The 17,561-nt window shown below is 45.4% G+C and overlaps 1 protein-coding gene across 1 annotated transcript in view; it reads right to left on the bottom strand.

Moving 5' to 3' along the window:
• The window catches only part of dok4 (docking protein 4), a gene marked incomplete at both ends in the record, with an annotated part of 19,238 nt that extends 17,935 nt beyond the window's left edge, over positions 1 to 1,303 (bottom strand). The window contains one exon of the mRNA XM_080844165.1: positions 1,238 to 1,303. Coding sequence (XP_080700291.1) covers positions 1,238 to 1,303 — 66 coding nt within the window. The remainder of the gene's footprint in view (positions 1 to 1,237) is intronic.
• Between the last annotated feature and the right edge of the window lie 16,258 nt (positions 1,304 to 17,561).

Here is a 17,561-nt window from a genome sequence, read left to right as displayed (position 1 = left end):
GTGAGGGCAGAGGGTGCCGTCGTGGCTCGGTAGAGGCTGTTTTTTCCTCAGGTGAACACAGGCCCCTCAGTGGTGTTTACCTCAGCCATGGCTATACCTCCTCGGCGTACAGTATAAATCACTCCATGTATTGTTAATTACGTAAACTGTCTGCCTGCATCCTGACGTGTCTTCTCCACTGAATGGCTTAGAATTCTAATTCATTAACTATGAATGAGAGCCTTTAGCCGTTCCTCTCATCTGTCACCTCTTTTATAGGCTACTTACAGCAACAGAAAAAAAAAGAAAGAAAAACACAGTTCAAACATTCAGCTGAGGACAGCATGCCAGAGCATCCAATGGAATCCTTTAATCTGCTGCAGATTCTAATAATTCCCACATTCAGCAAATCTCGAGGCATAAATCTTTAATTATCTCATTACTCTGATTCATCATTGCGTTGCAGTTAATGAGTCTCTGTGTCACCTCTTAGTAATACAGTAGAATCCACAGTGGGATGTCTCCCAAACGATGAATAGGAGCGGGTGCCATAAGGGCCTTCTGATGGTGGCAGACTCCATTTGATCTTAACTACCCAAAGTTTGTCTTACAACTTCACCAAATTTCCATGTTGAGATCACAGGAGTCCTCTTGGGTTATGATGCTATTCATCGTTTGGGAGACATCCCACTGTGGATTCTACTGTATTACTAAGAGGTGACACAGAGACTCATTAACTGCAACGCAATGATGAATCAGAGTAATGAGATAATTAAAGATTTATGCCTCGAGATTTGCTAAATGTGGGAATTATTGATTATTGAAATCTGTAGTTACTGAAATCTGTAGTTACTGACACTTGGAAATGGAACGGAATTTTCACAGAATGGAACATATCATAATAAAGTTCATGCAGTTTGACCACTCAAACTGAGCCTATTCAAACTGAGACTCCTCCTTCCTCCTACGACCCAAACACTATTGTACCCTTGTCAGTGGTCCACATACACACATACATGACACACACATACAAATACACACACACAGACACACACACACAGACACACAGACCGAGACACACAGACACACAGACACACAGACACACAGACACACACACACACACACACACACACTCAAACACACACACACACACACACACACACACACACACACACACACACACACACACACAAAATATCATACTAATTGCACACATTGGCAGATACACAAACAAAGTACAAAAATAGGCCACACTCACCCCCAGCTTCCTGCTTCGCATGCGCACGTAGCCCTGCTTGACTATATCATTGAAGTTGGAGGCCATCTCTGTGGCAGCCCAGACCAGGTGGAGCTGATGGAGAGGACCATCCAGTCTTTCAGTTTCACCAGCCGTCTAGTCACTTCCTTCCTCCTCCTCCTCCTCCTCCTCCTCCTCCTCCTCTCCCTCTCCTCCTCCCTTTCTCACTGCCGCTTGTGCAGGTGGACCCCGTCCTCTCGTCCCTCTCCCCTACTTGGACTCCTTCCTTCCCGACACAATGCCAGGATCTTACTCCCTTGCCATCACAAGCTTATCTCTCGCCATCCTTTATTCACAACAGCCTGTGAGACAGAGAGAAACAGAGAGAGAGAGAGAGAGAGAGAAAGAGAGAGAGATGAGGGGGAAAGGAGGAAATCTATTATTTATAAAAAATGTCAGAGGAGATAGTGGTGACTCGCTCAGACACGCAGCATTATCATACATTATTTACCAACTCATCCAGGCCACCCCACACTCCCCTCCCCATTCGGGACACCCCACACCCTTCCCCATACATGGAATGCAGCCAGGCCACTGCGTGACATTGCTCAGTCAAACAGCCCACGCTTTTGGGGTCAGTGGAACTGGGACGAGCAAGAGGCACTCCAGCGGAGGACTGCCATGGAAAAAACTACAGTCGGAGCAAACAATGAGGTCTGCCTAAACCCTGCTCCAAGTGACATATTTCACTGGATTATGATACATAATTATAGCCTTGGGTCCGTGTTTTCCCTCTAAGCCCCATTTATCTAATGGGTAGCCTAACATTTTGTCCACACTGTGAAAAACACAGGCAGCCTACCACCGTCTGAGGTTTCATCGAATTCACCAGAGTAGTCTGAGTGGCTGAACACTGAGGCTCCATACTTCCAGTCAAATATTTTACGTCATCGCAATCCACAAACGCTTATTAGCTTTAAGTGCCCTGCTAGGAATGGAATATACAGTATAACAAGAGTATATCAGCAGCACCATATGTTGTCCATGAAGATGGAAAACATGCAGTTCCTGTTTAACCTAGTTCTTACTTAGCTCCTTGGAACACCAGTGCATCTGGGCCAATTAGAAATAGGTCAAAAAAGAAAAAATAACTTAATAGTCATTATACTGGACACACCTCAACACCAGCCATTCTGTGGTCAGGGACAAGGCCAGTTACATTTCAACCTTTTCCCTTTAAGGACGCTGATATGCGAATTAAATAAATATTCCATGGATATGCAATGTTAAAGGTTTAGTCCCTAAACCATGGGGCCATTGAAACCGATGTCAACTCCAATCCTTTTTCTTGGTTCCAATTGACACCTCTCTGCCATTATACTACATTTGGTGTTGAATCGGCAGCAGATGCCTTACCCTGACAGAGTCCCCTGGGGTCCCGGACAGACGACATCATCACAACTGCATTGTGCTGCCTCCGAGAGGGGTAATTTCCCTTAAGAGACAGCGGTAAATCTGCCCGACCTATAGTGAAGCGCCAACATTAAACTTTAACAAGGCTCTCATTAACCGCAACAGAGGCTGGCTAATCGCTCATGGCGCTGTAGGTTTTTGAAAGTGGCACACACACAGGAGAGGGAGGATGCCATACATACACATCCATCCCCTGATCGCAAGGCTCTTTTTGCTTCATGCAGTATCCCCCCTTATAATACAACTGCTCTTTGTTGGGGAAAAAGTGTGTCATGTTATACACTTAGCTACGTGTGCCACTTATATATTCACCAGATGTATGCAATGCAAACCAACTACTGGAAACGTGATTGCTGATGTCCCGAATCCCAGCAAAACACGGGTGAAGGGAGGAGACGTAAGAAAAATCCTCCCTATTTGCATTGATCTGGGCAACTTTATTTTCAAGGCCACCAGAATGTTCCCCTGTGGTTTGCTACAGGCTCGGCCACACTGGTGCGATCCCACCCCAGAGGACCTTGATGTTCACACTGCGCAGAATGATGAATTGTGGGAGGTGAAGCGAGGAGCCCTTGAACAGATAAAAACTCTTTAAATGGCAGCCAGGCCAGCCCACAAATCACAGCCAGATGAACTGAATCAATTCACCTCATCCCACAGGAGTGTCTCAGTCAAGGCCACAGCAGACCAGACCAAAACAACACACACATTGTACAGTAGAGCACAATACCCTTTCACACTCACATACACACATGCAAATAATGTTCAACAGAAACACACGCTCATTTTCTCCCTCCCAAAAATACACATAACGTATCTATCTACACAAGCATATGCACACCAAACCATATTACACAAATGAGCTGAACAATACGTAGCACACTGAACACGCTGCCAATATGTAGCACACTGAACACGCTGCCAATACGTAGCACACTGAACACGCTGCCAATATGTAGCACACTGAACACGCTGCCAATATGTAGCACACTGAACACGCTGCCAATATGTAGCACACTGAACACGCTGCCAATACGTAGCACACTGAACACGCTGCCAATATGTAGCACACTGAACACGCTGCCAATATGTAGCACACTGAACACGCTGCCAATATGTAGCACACTGAAAACGCTGCCAATATGTAGCACACTGAAAACGCTGCCAATATGTAGCACACTGAAAACGCCAGCCATCTCAATGATGTTGCTCAGGTCTCTTTAAATTCTGCAAGAGACTAATCCTCTCACCCCTCAATTGGGAGAGAGAGAGCAACCGGAAAACACTGAGAGAGCAATAAAGGCGGAGAGAGGGGAGGGTGCGGATCAATAGATGGAGTCCGGGCACACAATAGGGGACAGGCGGTCATAACCACATGTGGCTTACAAAAGAGGACGCTTGATTGATCGCAATCGTACAACCACCATGCCTCTCTCCTTCCCTCTCCCCTCCCCTGCCTAAGCACATCTACCTTATTCACCAACTCAATAATCATCAGCATGTGCTGATCCACTGTTTTTTTCCCCAATCAATAGCCATTCACACATTTTCTCACCCATGGATGGACAATTGGTTTGCCCCAGGACATACAATGCACGCACAGAACCTTTTCTGGGTGTGTGGTGTTTGCGGGGGTGGGGAATATGTGTGTGTGTGTGTGTGTGTGTGTGTGTGTGTGTACATGCTTGAGCTTACGCCTGGTGTGTGTGGAAAGGTACAGCACACACACAATATCCAGTGAGTAAAATCAATCAGATAGCCAAACTGTGATCTCTGGGGTAACGCTGCTGCCTTGGTCTCGGGCAGCTGGCTACAAACAGCAGCCATGCCTTGCCTTGATGCGTGTGTATTGATCTCATCAAGGGGAGGCTGTTGAGGCGCCGGCCACCCATCCGCACTCCCTCCTCTCACCGTTCATTACACGTGTTCATCAAGGAGGGGGATATCACAGGCCCCAGAATCCAGGTGTGAGAAATGCTAATTGTCTATAACGAATTCAGAAAAGAGATCAAGCCACCACAACCCCTCACACAACACAGACACAGACACACACCCACACACATGCATACACACCCACACCCATTTGAATTATTTATTTGAATCCACTTACATGGGATTCTAACGATAGATGTGATATTCTTTGATACTTACAGGTAAAGAAAAAAAGAATGCTACCCACAACACACAGCAAGGCTAGCAGTTACAGCTGAGGCGTTGCAAAGATTAGCTGTCTAGCTCTTTTCCTTGAGAGGCCTGCCAGTTGCACCCCTCTAACGACCAGTTTGTGAACATTCCCAAGGCTGCCAGATCCCAGAATCACTAACCTGGACCACTAGGGCTTAGAAACTAGAGAAAAAAGAACACATCCATATATAGGTCAAAATCTCAATCACAACAGTAGTCCTAGAATACACAGGAATGTTTGTCTATAGTCACATATATAGGTGACACACACACACACACACACACACACACAACACACACCTCAGGATCATTTCAGTACTGTTGTTCACACATCTCCTCTGTCAATAAGCTACTAAACTGCTTGTTCCAGAAATGTGCTGGTGGCAATAGAGCAAGAGGGGGAGAAAGGGGAGTAGAGGGAGAGCAGGGAGTAGGGAGGCACTCGCACAGCGGAGAAGATGACGATTGAAGGAGGACAAGGCAGGTAACACCTGCTATCATTATTAAAAGCTGGTTTCAACAGAGAGCAGGGACACCTGTATGTGTGTGTGTGTGTGTGTGTGTGTGTGTGTGTGTGTGTGTGTGTGTGTGTGTGTGTGTGTGTGTGTGTTTTGCTGACGAGATAATGACAGCCTCGGCAGAGGAGCCTCTGCAGACAGTCGCCATGTCTGTGCCGTGCTGCAACGCGCCCCGCTCCTGACAGCCGTGCTGGTCAAGCTGCACAGTCATTCATTAAAGCCTCTCACCGCTGCCATGATTTACAGAGCGGCTACATAAACGGCCCTGGTGGAGAAGAACCGGCTCCTCTCCAGACACCGCCCGGGCCACTTCCACCATTGTTGTTGCATAAGGAGGCGTGTCGTCCACTCAACAGCTAAGTTCAAAATCAGATGATGGCTAGGTGTCAGTGTCCACCTGAAGGCTCAACACACAACCTGGCTATTAGCTACAAAATGACAAGACAGCTGGAGGGAACCATGCCATTACTAGTGTACATAACAGCTAAACATCTCTCTGGTTGTTGCTTTAGGAGACGAGATGAGCTGAAGGATTGTTTATGTTGAAGACTGCGTGCCGCTGCTTTGAAAGCGGAGCTGTGGATTATAACCCTGGAGTGCTGGGGAAATAATAGAACAGATTTTAAAGTGTTTTCAAATTTAATCTGCCCTACTTTGCCATGGGAACGGAACACTAATCATGAGAAGGGGGTAAACTCCTCTTCAGTTTAATGGTAGTAAAAAAGAAAATGTTCAGGTTCTGATCTGAGGTCAGTGAAGCTTGTTCATCATTCCCATTACGAGTCCCTGAGAGGCCTTTAAGTTTTCTGCCTCTTCTGTTGCAGGATAAGAGGTCTTTTGTTGAGGCCATCATGCTTGTTTGAGGCAAGAGAGGTGGAGAGGATCATCTCCTGTACTCTTATTCACCACAGCTTTTGGATGAATTCGGAGGACAATGGGCTTATACACTTAAGAGGGTCAGGACAATTTGGTTTTCACTTCACATTTGGGTTCAGTTCTTACGATCGCTCTTTTTACCTTTTAGCCTCCATTTCCTCCCTACTTCCCCCTCCCTCTCTCTTTCCGCCTTTTCTGTAATGTTCCATTCTGTTTATATGAAACATACTCTTTCTCTCTCTCTCTCTCTCTCTCTCTCTCTCTCTCTCTCTCTTCTCTCTCTCTCTCTCTCTTTCCGCCTTTGCTGTAAAGTTCCATTCTGTTTATATGAAGCATGGTCTATCTGTGTGTCTCTCTATCTCTCTCTCTCCCCTCTCTCTCTGCTTTTTCTGTAATGTTCCATTCTGCTTATATGAACCATGCTCGCTGCTGTTAGTGAGAGACGAATTGTGATGTGTGAAGCCCCTGTGGTGGTGGGTGACCTCAGTGACCTGCTGTTGCCTTAGCGCCAGGAGAAGCTGGCGTCTGTCTCCATAGAGGCCGCCCAGGCTGCCATTTATCAGAGACCGTTTTACCTGACAGTGGCCTATGTCTCCCACCACAAACCCACCTTACCTGAAGACTGCCATACCTCCCACAGCCCCACCCCCCCCACACACACACACATGCTCTAGGGGCCATCTGTCCAACAGGCTGTAGTTCATCTCACTCCAAGCCAATCATTTATCAGGGCAGATCTGGAGAGACAGCTTACAAGGTGCGTTTCAAGCTCCATTCCTATCCTGCATACCTACATTCTGTTCCACGGTCATCTAAATCAACAGTGTTTACAAATGCAACCTACACAGGTAAATGCTCACTAGACAGATGTTTCAAATTCCTTTACTTAATTCCTCGAAATGTCTGTCATGGAATATGGAATATGAACTGCATACAACGGAAGTAAGTAGTAACTCCCTGAGTTGTAGCACAGGGGGTTGGGTGCAGATCAGAAACTGTAAAAGCTCCACCTAGTACCACTAGCCAGCTGAGTCTGCCTCCACTGCTCAAATGATACAGGCCCTCTTAAGTCCAGTCTCACCGGGCAGACACACACTAGGAGAAGAGTCAGTCAGGCCATCACCTGATACACTGCACTCAAGAAAAGAGCGACCATTATTCCCCAGAAGGAAAACAAGAGATGAGAAGTGAGAGGAAGTGAAGGATCTAGTGAATGGTTCTATATAGAGACACTATATAGGAAAGTGAACACATCTAACAAAATCCTATTGAAAAAAAACTTGAAAATGTTTTGTTATTAAAACTAATCAGAATAAACTAGATTGCTCCATTACATGGCAAGAACTTGAAAAAGGCTCCTGGAACCTGATGTTATCTCAAATGAGAAGTTAAAATGCTTAAGCCCTAAATTAAATTAAATAGGTTATTCTGAAACTATTTAATTTGCTTCTGAGTGAAGGCAATTCCCCTGACATCTGAAATCATGGATTTATCTCACCAATCTCTAAAAATGAAGATAGAGATAGATTAAATCCGACAAACTAGCCATTTGTGTGAACAGCAAGACTTACAAAATGCCAAACTTCCTTATGAAGCTCCTTTATTAAGCCCAATGCCTTCACTTTCTACACAATAAAAACAAAATGTATGCATGGTTCACTGACTTCCAAAAAGCATTTCATTTTATTTGAAACCAAGGACTATTTTATAAAATGATTAAAAGCCATGTAGGGGGTAAAACACATGACCTAATTAAATCAGTGTACACAGAAAACAAACTTTCTCTCCCGGAGCACTGGATGAAACAAGGCTGTTTAAGCCCAACATTATTCAACATTTACATCCATGAATTGGCAGCTATTTTAGAAAACTCCACATCATCTCATCCTGCCTAACTCAGAGATCAAATGTCTGCTAACGACCTGGTTTCGTTGTCACCCACGGAGAAGGGAGTCCAGCCGAGCCAGAACAGAATAGGCAGAATCAGGCCGATATGCCTTGATTACAAAACAAGCAACACAATTTTGGAAAACATTTAAAATGCTCAGCCTTTAAATACAATGAGTTGGGCAAAGAAAAATAACCCCTCGCTGGCCATAGAGGTCTGGCCTTAGAGGTGGGCAGACACAGACAGACCTGGTTGCCCAAAGAGGACACACTGTGTTCTTACTGCGAAAAGGGAGCAGTGGAGACAGAGCTACATTTCCTAACAGAATGTACTAAATCTTCAAATGTACACACAAAACGATTTCATAAAATCATTGAAATGTCACCAGAGTTTCTGCCTGCCAGTGACGGGGAGAGGCTCCTATCTCTCTTGGGGGAGTGGGATGAATATCTCCTCCTCGCTGAGGATATGTGAGCTCCTAAACTGAGAGACAACCCCTAGGACCTTTTAAATAAAGTCTTAAAATTGTATTAATAAATATCATTGGTTAGAAATAATGTTGCTATACCTGAACCTATTTTTATTATTGTATTTTTACTATGTAACGTATTTTGGTAATGCTAATCAAGCCCTTTTTGAGAGAGAAGGAAGGGGGAGAGAGAGAGACAAGAAAGAGAGACAGACCGCCTTGATTGTCAGTTTCAGGTCAATTTCATGAGCCACTTCACTCTGATTCCCTGGGAGTGCTTAGCAGAGTGAGAGTGAAGCGCTAGCCAGGCATCGATCAGGAGGACAACCACAAAGACACAGGACAGGGATGCCGCCATGTCACTGTGTGTGTGTGTGTGTGGGTGTGTGTGTGTGTGTGTGTTGGGGGGGGATGTTAGCACATGAGTGTGTGTACATGTGTGTGCGTGTGTGCGTGGACAGTGTAATGAGTGTAACTGCTAGTTTGAAGGGGTTTTAAGTGACACTTGACACTTGGTCGTTCAGCTGTCAACATGAAGAATTCATTCAGTGGTTAAAAGTCGAAAAACCTCTCAATTCAACCCCTGCTGTGCACTCCCCTGGGTTTCGTCCCTCCTTTCTATCTTTTCACGCTCTCTCTCTCTCTCTCTCCATCTCCTCTGCTCCATGTGTGTGATGTGCATTTTAGTTTTACGTCCCAGTGCAAAAAAAGTGTTTCTCCCCATCAGATGCGGTGGCTCATCTGACAACCATTTCCCTCTGGGTGGGGGGTGGAGGAGTAGTGGAGAGGTGGGGTTGGGGGGGTTGGCTGCTGGGCACCAGGCTATGCCTCCCCGCGGCAGACAGCTGGCTGGCACACACAGGAAACAAGCAGCTGGCACGCAAGATGTTAACAGAGGTGTGAGCCAAGAGAGAGGGGTTCAACCAGGAGAAAAACACTCATGGAAAGCCCTTTAAAACACAGACACAGAGAAGGCGAGAGACAAAGACAGAGAGAGAGTCTGTGAGAGAAAATATATATACAGAACAATTTGGTGGAATTGCGAAAGAGAGGATGATAACAAGAGAGGGATATCAGTACGGAAATAGCTCAGATGTGGCCTGCTGTGATGACCCACAAATGCACACACACACACACACACACACACATACACACACACACACACACACACACACACACACGAAACAAGAAATTGCTCAGAAGAAAGGATAAGTGACATATGACAAAGACATGCTCAGACTGTTAGGAAGAAATGCTAAAGAGAGTTGCTCCTTTTTTTATTCAGAGACGCTAAATGGGCAACCCCCCCCCCCCCCCCCCCCCCCCCGGCACCACCCCCTCCACACACACACGCCCCTCCGTCACTCTGTCTATTTGCGCAAGTTTGTCTTAACAAGCATGGGAGCGCGGCAAACAGCTTCATCTCACCAGCCCGCCCTCTCACCTCGCGTTGCCAGAGCAGCGGGCCTCCCGAGGCTGTTCCCAACGACGCGCCACTAAAGCAGGCATCTCAAGAAAACAAGAGGCCCCTCATTAGCAATTAATCCTCCTGCTTCCACTAATGCTTCCCAGGAGAGCAGCAACTAAGTCAGCAGAGATGCAGACACACACACACACACCACACACACACACACACAAACACACACACACACACACAAGCACAAACAAGCACAGACTCACAGAGACACAGGCACACACACACGCCCATACACACAAACAAGCACAGACACAGAGACTGACACACACACACACAGACACACAGACACACAGACACACAGACACACACACACACACACACACACACACACACACACACACAAACACACAAACACACACACACACAGACACACACACACAGACACACAGACACACACACACACACACACACACACACACACACTGGTTCACTCCCATCCTCTCCTGCGCTCATACTCCTCCTTTCTTCCCTCATTACTTGTATTATTCTCTGCCTCCATTCCTGGATTGTTCCTTCTGCCTAATGAGCTCCAGCTCATGTTTGAGAGGGGGAGGCAGGCAGAAGTGGAGAAAAAAGACATGAGAGGAAAAGGGAGAAATGAAAGAGAAACAGGTCTTCTCAGAAGTTCCCCCCCATAGAACGTGGCCTTCCAACGTTCACATATTCAACTCACTTCTTTATCTTTCCTTCTATCTTACATTCAATTCACCCACAGTCCTTGGGGTGTCACAGAAACTACGAAACACATCAACCATGTTTTCAGATTTGAATTACAGGTTTAAGTCTCTCTCAACCTCACACCAACACGTTCAACACTTTGCCACAAATACCGTTTAAGAGTTTAGGCAAAGCGCTATGCTACCAAGTGTTGAATTAGTCCTGCCTAACCATGGCAAATGTATCCTGGTCGTGTCCTTTTATTTAATTAATGGACTGACAAAGGGACATAAAAAATGAAAATACTGTTCTATTCATTCAGAAAAGGCGTGCTTGTATTTAAATGGTCTCCTGCTAAGCTGCTTATGCATGCACACCCCACTGACTGCCAGTCTTTCAGAGTCTGTTTGCTTGTTCAGTTTCTCGTCTGTTTAATGCATTTTCATGGCAAATTCAGACACTGCTGTGGTCTCATTTTCAGTCTATATCCGCAGATGATGGCTCGGACGAGAGCCAAGCTGTCCCTACGGACGGGGCAAGCTGTGACCCCCCACCACCAAAGGGTCACCGGGGCAGGAGTGCAGATTGGGACCTGCGCTAATTAAGGTCAGCCAATCACAGGTCATTTGCTCGATCGACTCCACCCACTCCATCTCTAATCGGGATTTGAATAATTGACTCGAATTCTGAGAATCAATTCTGACACTGTGTTCTGAAATCGACCTCAGGGGCCGTTCTGAGGGGAAAGGAGTTTGAGGAGGCTGGCTGCTGACTGCCCTGCTCCTGCCCTGCTGGGTGGGGTGGGGTTAGATGTGATGTGATGTACGATGCCTAGTGCATGCCAGAAAGGCCCAGGGGAGAGTTGGGGACTTGCTGGGGCAAAATGAAAAAATGTGGATCGATGAAAAATTGGGCCATTTATTAACTGGGGTTTTATGCACTGGTTCAATATTGACACTCTGGCAAAGCCCAGGTGGCTGGGTTTGGGGTATTCTTTTTTGTGAGAACACAGTCCACTCTCTCTCTCTACTTCACTTTCTCTGTCTCTCTCTCTCTCTCTCTACTTCCCTCCAGGGTCATTCATCAAGTTTGACATAATTAGAAACTGAAACCGAGGCTTTTGATAAAATAATCAAGCGTGGGCTTTCAGTGGCGCTGACGGAGCTGCTGATGCCGGCACAGCGGGGACAGGCCCAGATCCCACAGAGCTCCTGTGGCTCTGCCGATACCCAAGGACACGGCCACAGCAGATGAAAGAGAGAATAGAGATGGCGTTTATAAAAAGCCCCCGATCTCTCATCCCCCTATCCAGATGTACAGACAGACAGAGAGAGAGAGAGAGGAGGGGGGAGGACAAAACAGACAGAAGAGGGGAAAGTCCAGAGGAGAAAGAAAAAGTGTGAAAGAAGATGAGATAACAAAAACGAATCGCTGGGCAACACAATGAGAAAAGGGGAGTCGAAAAGAACAGCTTCACTCTTTTTTTTGTTATTCGCACCATTCATTTCTCTGTCCTATCAGTAGGTCAAGGGCACCGCATGGATTTTCTCCTGCACGGAGTCTTTTCAGCAGCTTTGGGATCTTTTTGTTTCCACTGTCAGCATGGAGAGATTTACCTGGAGCAAGATCCCTGACCCAGGGACACTGATAAAATACACACAGATAGAATGAAAGAGAGAGAGAGAGAGAGAGAGAGAGAGAGAGAGACGGAGAGAGAGAGAGAGAGAAGACAGAAGGCGCTTTTCCACTGCAGGAACTCAGGGCACTTCCACTTCCCAGGTGGCGTGAGGGTTTTCAGGAGCGACCCACCTTATCAGCCCTTTCAGCCTTTCTGTTTCAACTTCTGTGCAGGTACAGACCTACAAGTAATGTAGCCTTATATTTGCTCTTCGTAACGTAATTTCCGAGCATAACAAAATGATATATTTCACTAGTGGTAGCACCAATATAGACCGTCAAGCCATAGATTTTCTTGATAACGTTAGGATTACCTCAAGGTCGAGTCGACAGTTGAATTTGCTATTAAGTAGCTAACACTCGATTAAATGACCTCATGGCAGCTGTAATTACTTGATAAATGAATATACCAGCACCACTATGATTAATCAAAGCCTATATTTCAGCTGACATTTTGCTTATGTTCATTCAGTGATTGTAAACTCAACAACCTGACTATATAAGCTATTATTTATTTAGCTGTATTCATCTCTGGTGGTAAATCTTTTTGGTTTTTGGTGGTAAATCTTTTTTGTTTGGTTTGTCTTCCACTCATGTTCAACTCAAGTGTCCACTATCCCTGCCAGCGCCACACAGAAGTACCTACCCCAGAGTAAATACTAATCTCGCCCCGAAACGGCCCTGAAATAGGTCCTACAGATGCGCGGTCCGGCAGTAGAAAAGCAGCTATAGGGACCACCCCCACCCCCACCCCCACCCCCACCCCCCTTAAATGGCCTGCGAGTTCCTGCGGTGATAAAGTACTTAAAGAGAGAGGTGGGTGAGGGAAGATGCAATCAAAAAGAAAAAGGGAAAAAAATTGGACTCAGCTGGCTTCACAATCGGACAATTAAATGTCCCCTCCTCTTCTGCAATAACGCAACTGTGGTGATTGTCTCCTCTTCCTGGCAGTGCTGACAAGGGAATAATACGTCTGAGATTGTATGACTCTCATGGGTGTGAGATTTTTTTTTTACGTGTGTGTGTGTGTGTGTGTGGGTTTGTTTGTATGTCTGATGAGAGTGTATAAAAAGAAAGCATCTGTGTATGAGACTATTGGTCCATTGTTTGTGTGTGTGTGTGTGTGTGTGTGTGTGAGAGTGTGAGAGAGAGAGTGTGTGTGTCCCTGCTGTAATGGAGGACACTTCATCTATAGTTCTCTCAGCTCCGACCTAATTTCACACTGAATTAAGACACTTTGTTGTTGTCAATCTGTCGTGGAGGGGGGTTTGAGGACACGACCCATCCTGTGAACTCGCCTCCTCCTCCAATCAGTCACTCTCTCTCATCTTCACTCACTCTTCCCCCCTTCCCCTCCCCTGATAATCCCTGTATCATATCCTACACAACCCATGCACCCACAGTCCATACATCACATCCAATTACCAGCTCCAGAGTGTTCCAGCTCTGTGAGGCAGCCCATATAGAAGCCCATCACTTTTGGAATAGAAGTTAAAGACAAAAAGGAACAGTTATGGCTTATGGCTTTTAATATGAGCTCAGCTTTGGTAGGGTGCTATTGTAAATCAATCCTCCTGGACCATCAATGCACACAGCTGATTCCACAGGGTTAAAGAGCACTTTTAATTATAGAGAACAGGCAGTAGTGTGTGTGTGAGGGGGGGGGGGGGGGGGGAGTGACCCCAGTGACACAAAGAGAATGGGGAGGGGCACTTAGAAATTAGCTGAATAACTAAAATATGTGTGTTGAGAGTGATCATATGGAATGCAGAAAAAAGCAGAATAAACAGGCGTAAGCTTTTACCAGACAGACAATGACAGAGAATGATTCAACGATTAAACAGAACAAGAATAAAGAGAATGAAAGATTCAAGGAAAAAAGGAAAAATAAAAAGAGAGACAGACAGAGGCTAAAGAAAGTCAGAAATGCTAAAAAGAGACAGATCAGGAGTCGGGAGATCAATGGCACTGATAGCCATCATGATGGAGGATTCTGTCCTTTCCTCCCCTGGCAAACATCCGCATTTCTCCCATTATCCTCCAAAGTCCATTACTTTGAGCTCAGTCGACAACCTAGCAGCACCATGTGCAATAAAGAATGAGAAACACTGCTATCACTGGAAATGCTAAATGAGCAATATTACTGATGGGACCAAACTCATTTGTCTCCTTGGCAAGGCAACAGGGTTTAAAAGTCAAAATACTATTTACACCGCAATTTATAAAAAGACAACACAGCATAGTGCAAATGCACACAGTTCATCATCCGAGATTAAGAGAGAGTGCAGAATTTGTTATCACCCCTGCTTGAACTAAATAGTAATTGATTGGAAAATACCGACAAAGGAAATGGATGTTTTTTAAGGGAGAACTTCCAAATCAATACTTGAATCAATGCACAGGCTGATTCCCATATGAGCCCCCAAGCCCAGCCCTGGTGAGCCATCATCCTGTCCTGGAGGCAGGCGCAGTGCTGTGAGCCCTTGGCCTGTGCTGGATCTTATGATCCGATCACACTGGCATCAACATGGTGGTAGTGGCACAGCATTACATTAAGCGTGGACAGGAACAAGGGCAGCGTATCCACGCATCTGGTTGCTAGGTGATTGTTGTTGCTACTAGAACTGCTGTCGCTTCTGGAGATTCTGCCCTAACTACTTTATCTAATCCACCAATCCACTGCTGTGCCATAGAAAAACGGTGTAAAGTCCTGTACTCTTGTCTACATACCAATGTGGTTGCCACCTTAAACTGATAAAACATTACTGGCCATGAAAGGCCACAATGTTTGTTTACTTAATACGTGATGTTTCTCCAATCCCACACTCTTCAACATTATCCACTAGTAACCAACCAATCATCCTCATAGTACAAATTCCCCTCAGCACAAGTGAGTGAGGTTTAGGCCTGACAGCACATGTACACACACACACACACACACACACACACACACACACACACACACACACACACACACACACACACACACACACACACACACACACACACACACACACACACAAACACACACTCCACCCCTAAAGCCAATCCTTGAGAATGCTGGGAGACGAGACACTCTGTCTGCTGACTTCTATCTAACAGAGATAACAAGCACAGCAATGAACACACACACACACACACACACACACACACACACACACACACACACACACACACACACACACACACACACACACACACAAACACATCACCCGCCCTCACAACACAGCACAGACAGACACGGCACTCTGTCTCCAAGCTTTTCCTATCTGATGAACACAGATAAAACTATAAACACACACATAGGCAATGCATCAAGCACATGCACATCCGCAGACACACACACACACAAATAGAATCTAAATAAGCCATGGATTGAACCTCATATCGTGGAATTTACAGCAAACAGGAATGTTTAGCAGGAGGAAGAACATTTTAAAATACTGTAAGGGTCAAACTCTCTCTCCCTCTCTCTCTCTCTCACGGACACACACACACACACACACACACACACACACACACACACACACACACACACACACACACAGATAGAGAGAGAGAGAGAGAATAGTAACAGAGCAGGAAAGGGACACTATAGGTCTGTAACAGAAATCTCAGAAAGCTAGCTAAACATTGGTAAACTCCTAACCTTTGACACATTTTGCTAATACTAAAAACCACATAGAAGGTCTGTAACAAAAATCCCAGAAAGCTAGCTAAACATTGGTAAGCTCTCAGACTTTTAAAACATTAAGGTAATACTGAAACCACACAGACACCCAAGACCCTTGAAACACATCGCAGTTGCCATGGTTAAAAAGTTTTGGCGTTGTATGTACACAGCAGTGTCTCATAGTCAGTGTGCTAATGCAGGTGGTGAATAAAAAGCACTGTAAAATGAGTGTTCAGCTACATGGCCAACGCTAACAAATCAGTGACATTTACATCCTCTTGTTAAAGTGGATTAATACATGTATATGTAACACCATACATACATTTTTGTACAAAAATATATTTGGGGTCATATTAGTTTAAGTTAACAAAATAACAAGTACACTTTTATGTTCTCTTGGAACATCAGGTATACTCACCCTTATAAAAGTAACCTTGCGAGCACACTGTATACCCACTAAGCTCTCCCCCCAGCTTATCCTCTACATATTTTGTATGCAACATGTATAAATCATGTTATGTTGTTTGTATGTATTATGTACATTTACCACATGTATGCTAGCATGTTCATCCTGATACGTGATTTATTCTGGCATGTTCCTGATTGCCCCCCCCCCCCCCTTTTTTTGGAACTTCAAACCACAGAATTGTTTTGGCACTGATGTTATTGCCAGCTTTAGTTGGGTTGTTTCAGAAGTTTTTGTGAGAGCTGTGACATTTAGCAAGATGTTTGGGTAAGTGTTGATTTGTTCTATGTGATTAACTAGACTCTATTTGGTTTCATGTCAATGAGCATTTCTTTTGGTGCCTGCAGGGTTCACTTTTCACTTTGCTTTTGTTGTCGGTTGCTGTCTGCTGTCGATCCTATCGAGTTGGTGTGTATCTGTTTGGTATCTCTTAAGTAATGAGTTTGAGCAAAGCAAAAATGTTTACTGAAACTTGTACTTTTTCTCGATTATCTAGCTTAGAACTTTAAGCCAAAATTCCGTTTAAGGCACCAGTGGCTTAGGTCACATGGTGGCCCTGATTCTGCTACAGAAGACTTTAGCCCAACCCAAAGTTAGGAAGTCCCAAGTCATTATGCACCTGTTGAGAAATATCTCCCGGAAAGCAAAAAGGATATGCAGCAGGCGCAGACAAACGAGATGAAGGTTTCCCTAGCCCCAGCTCCAGTGTGGGAGAATCAATTGAAGCCCTAACTCCCTAGCCAGACAAGCCGGAAGTGGGCTCCTGCTGATGGTCCATCAGGGTCAACCCCTGAACGCTTCGTCAAAATCACTACGCCGTTAAGTTTTCAAATTCGCTACATAGTGAAGTCTTTCAGCCACTTTGCGTTTGGGATGTTGGTGTTTCCCCAGACCACCTACATCCCCTTAGACGTGCCTACCCAGGGCATCCCTGATACTCCTACAGATCCGGTTCCTTCCTCTCAGCATGAAGCCCAAACTGAAGAG

This window comes from Sprattus sprattus, assembly GCF_963457725.1.
Source record: "Sprattus sprattus genome assembly, chromosome: 8".
NCBI lineage: Eukaryota > Metazoa > Chordata > Actinopteri > Clupeiformes > Clupeidae > Sprattus > Sprattus sprattus.
The sequence above is the reverse complement of the archived record's forward strand: the minus strand, read 5'-3'. Positions and strand labels throughout refer to the sequence as shown.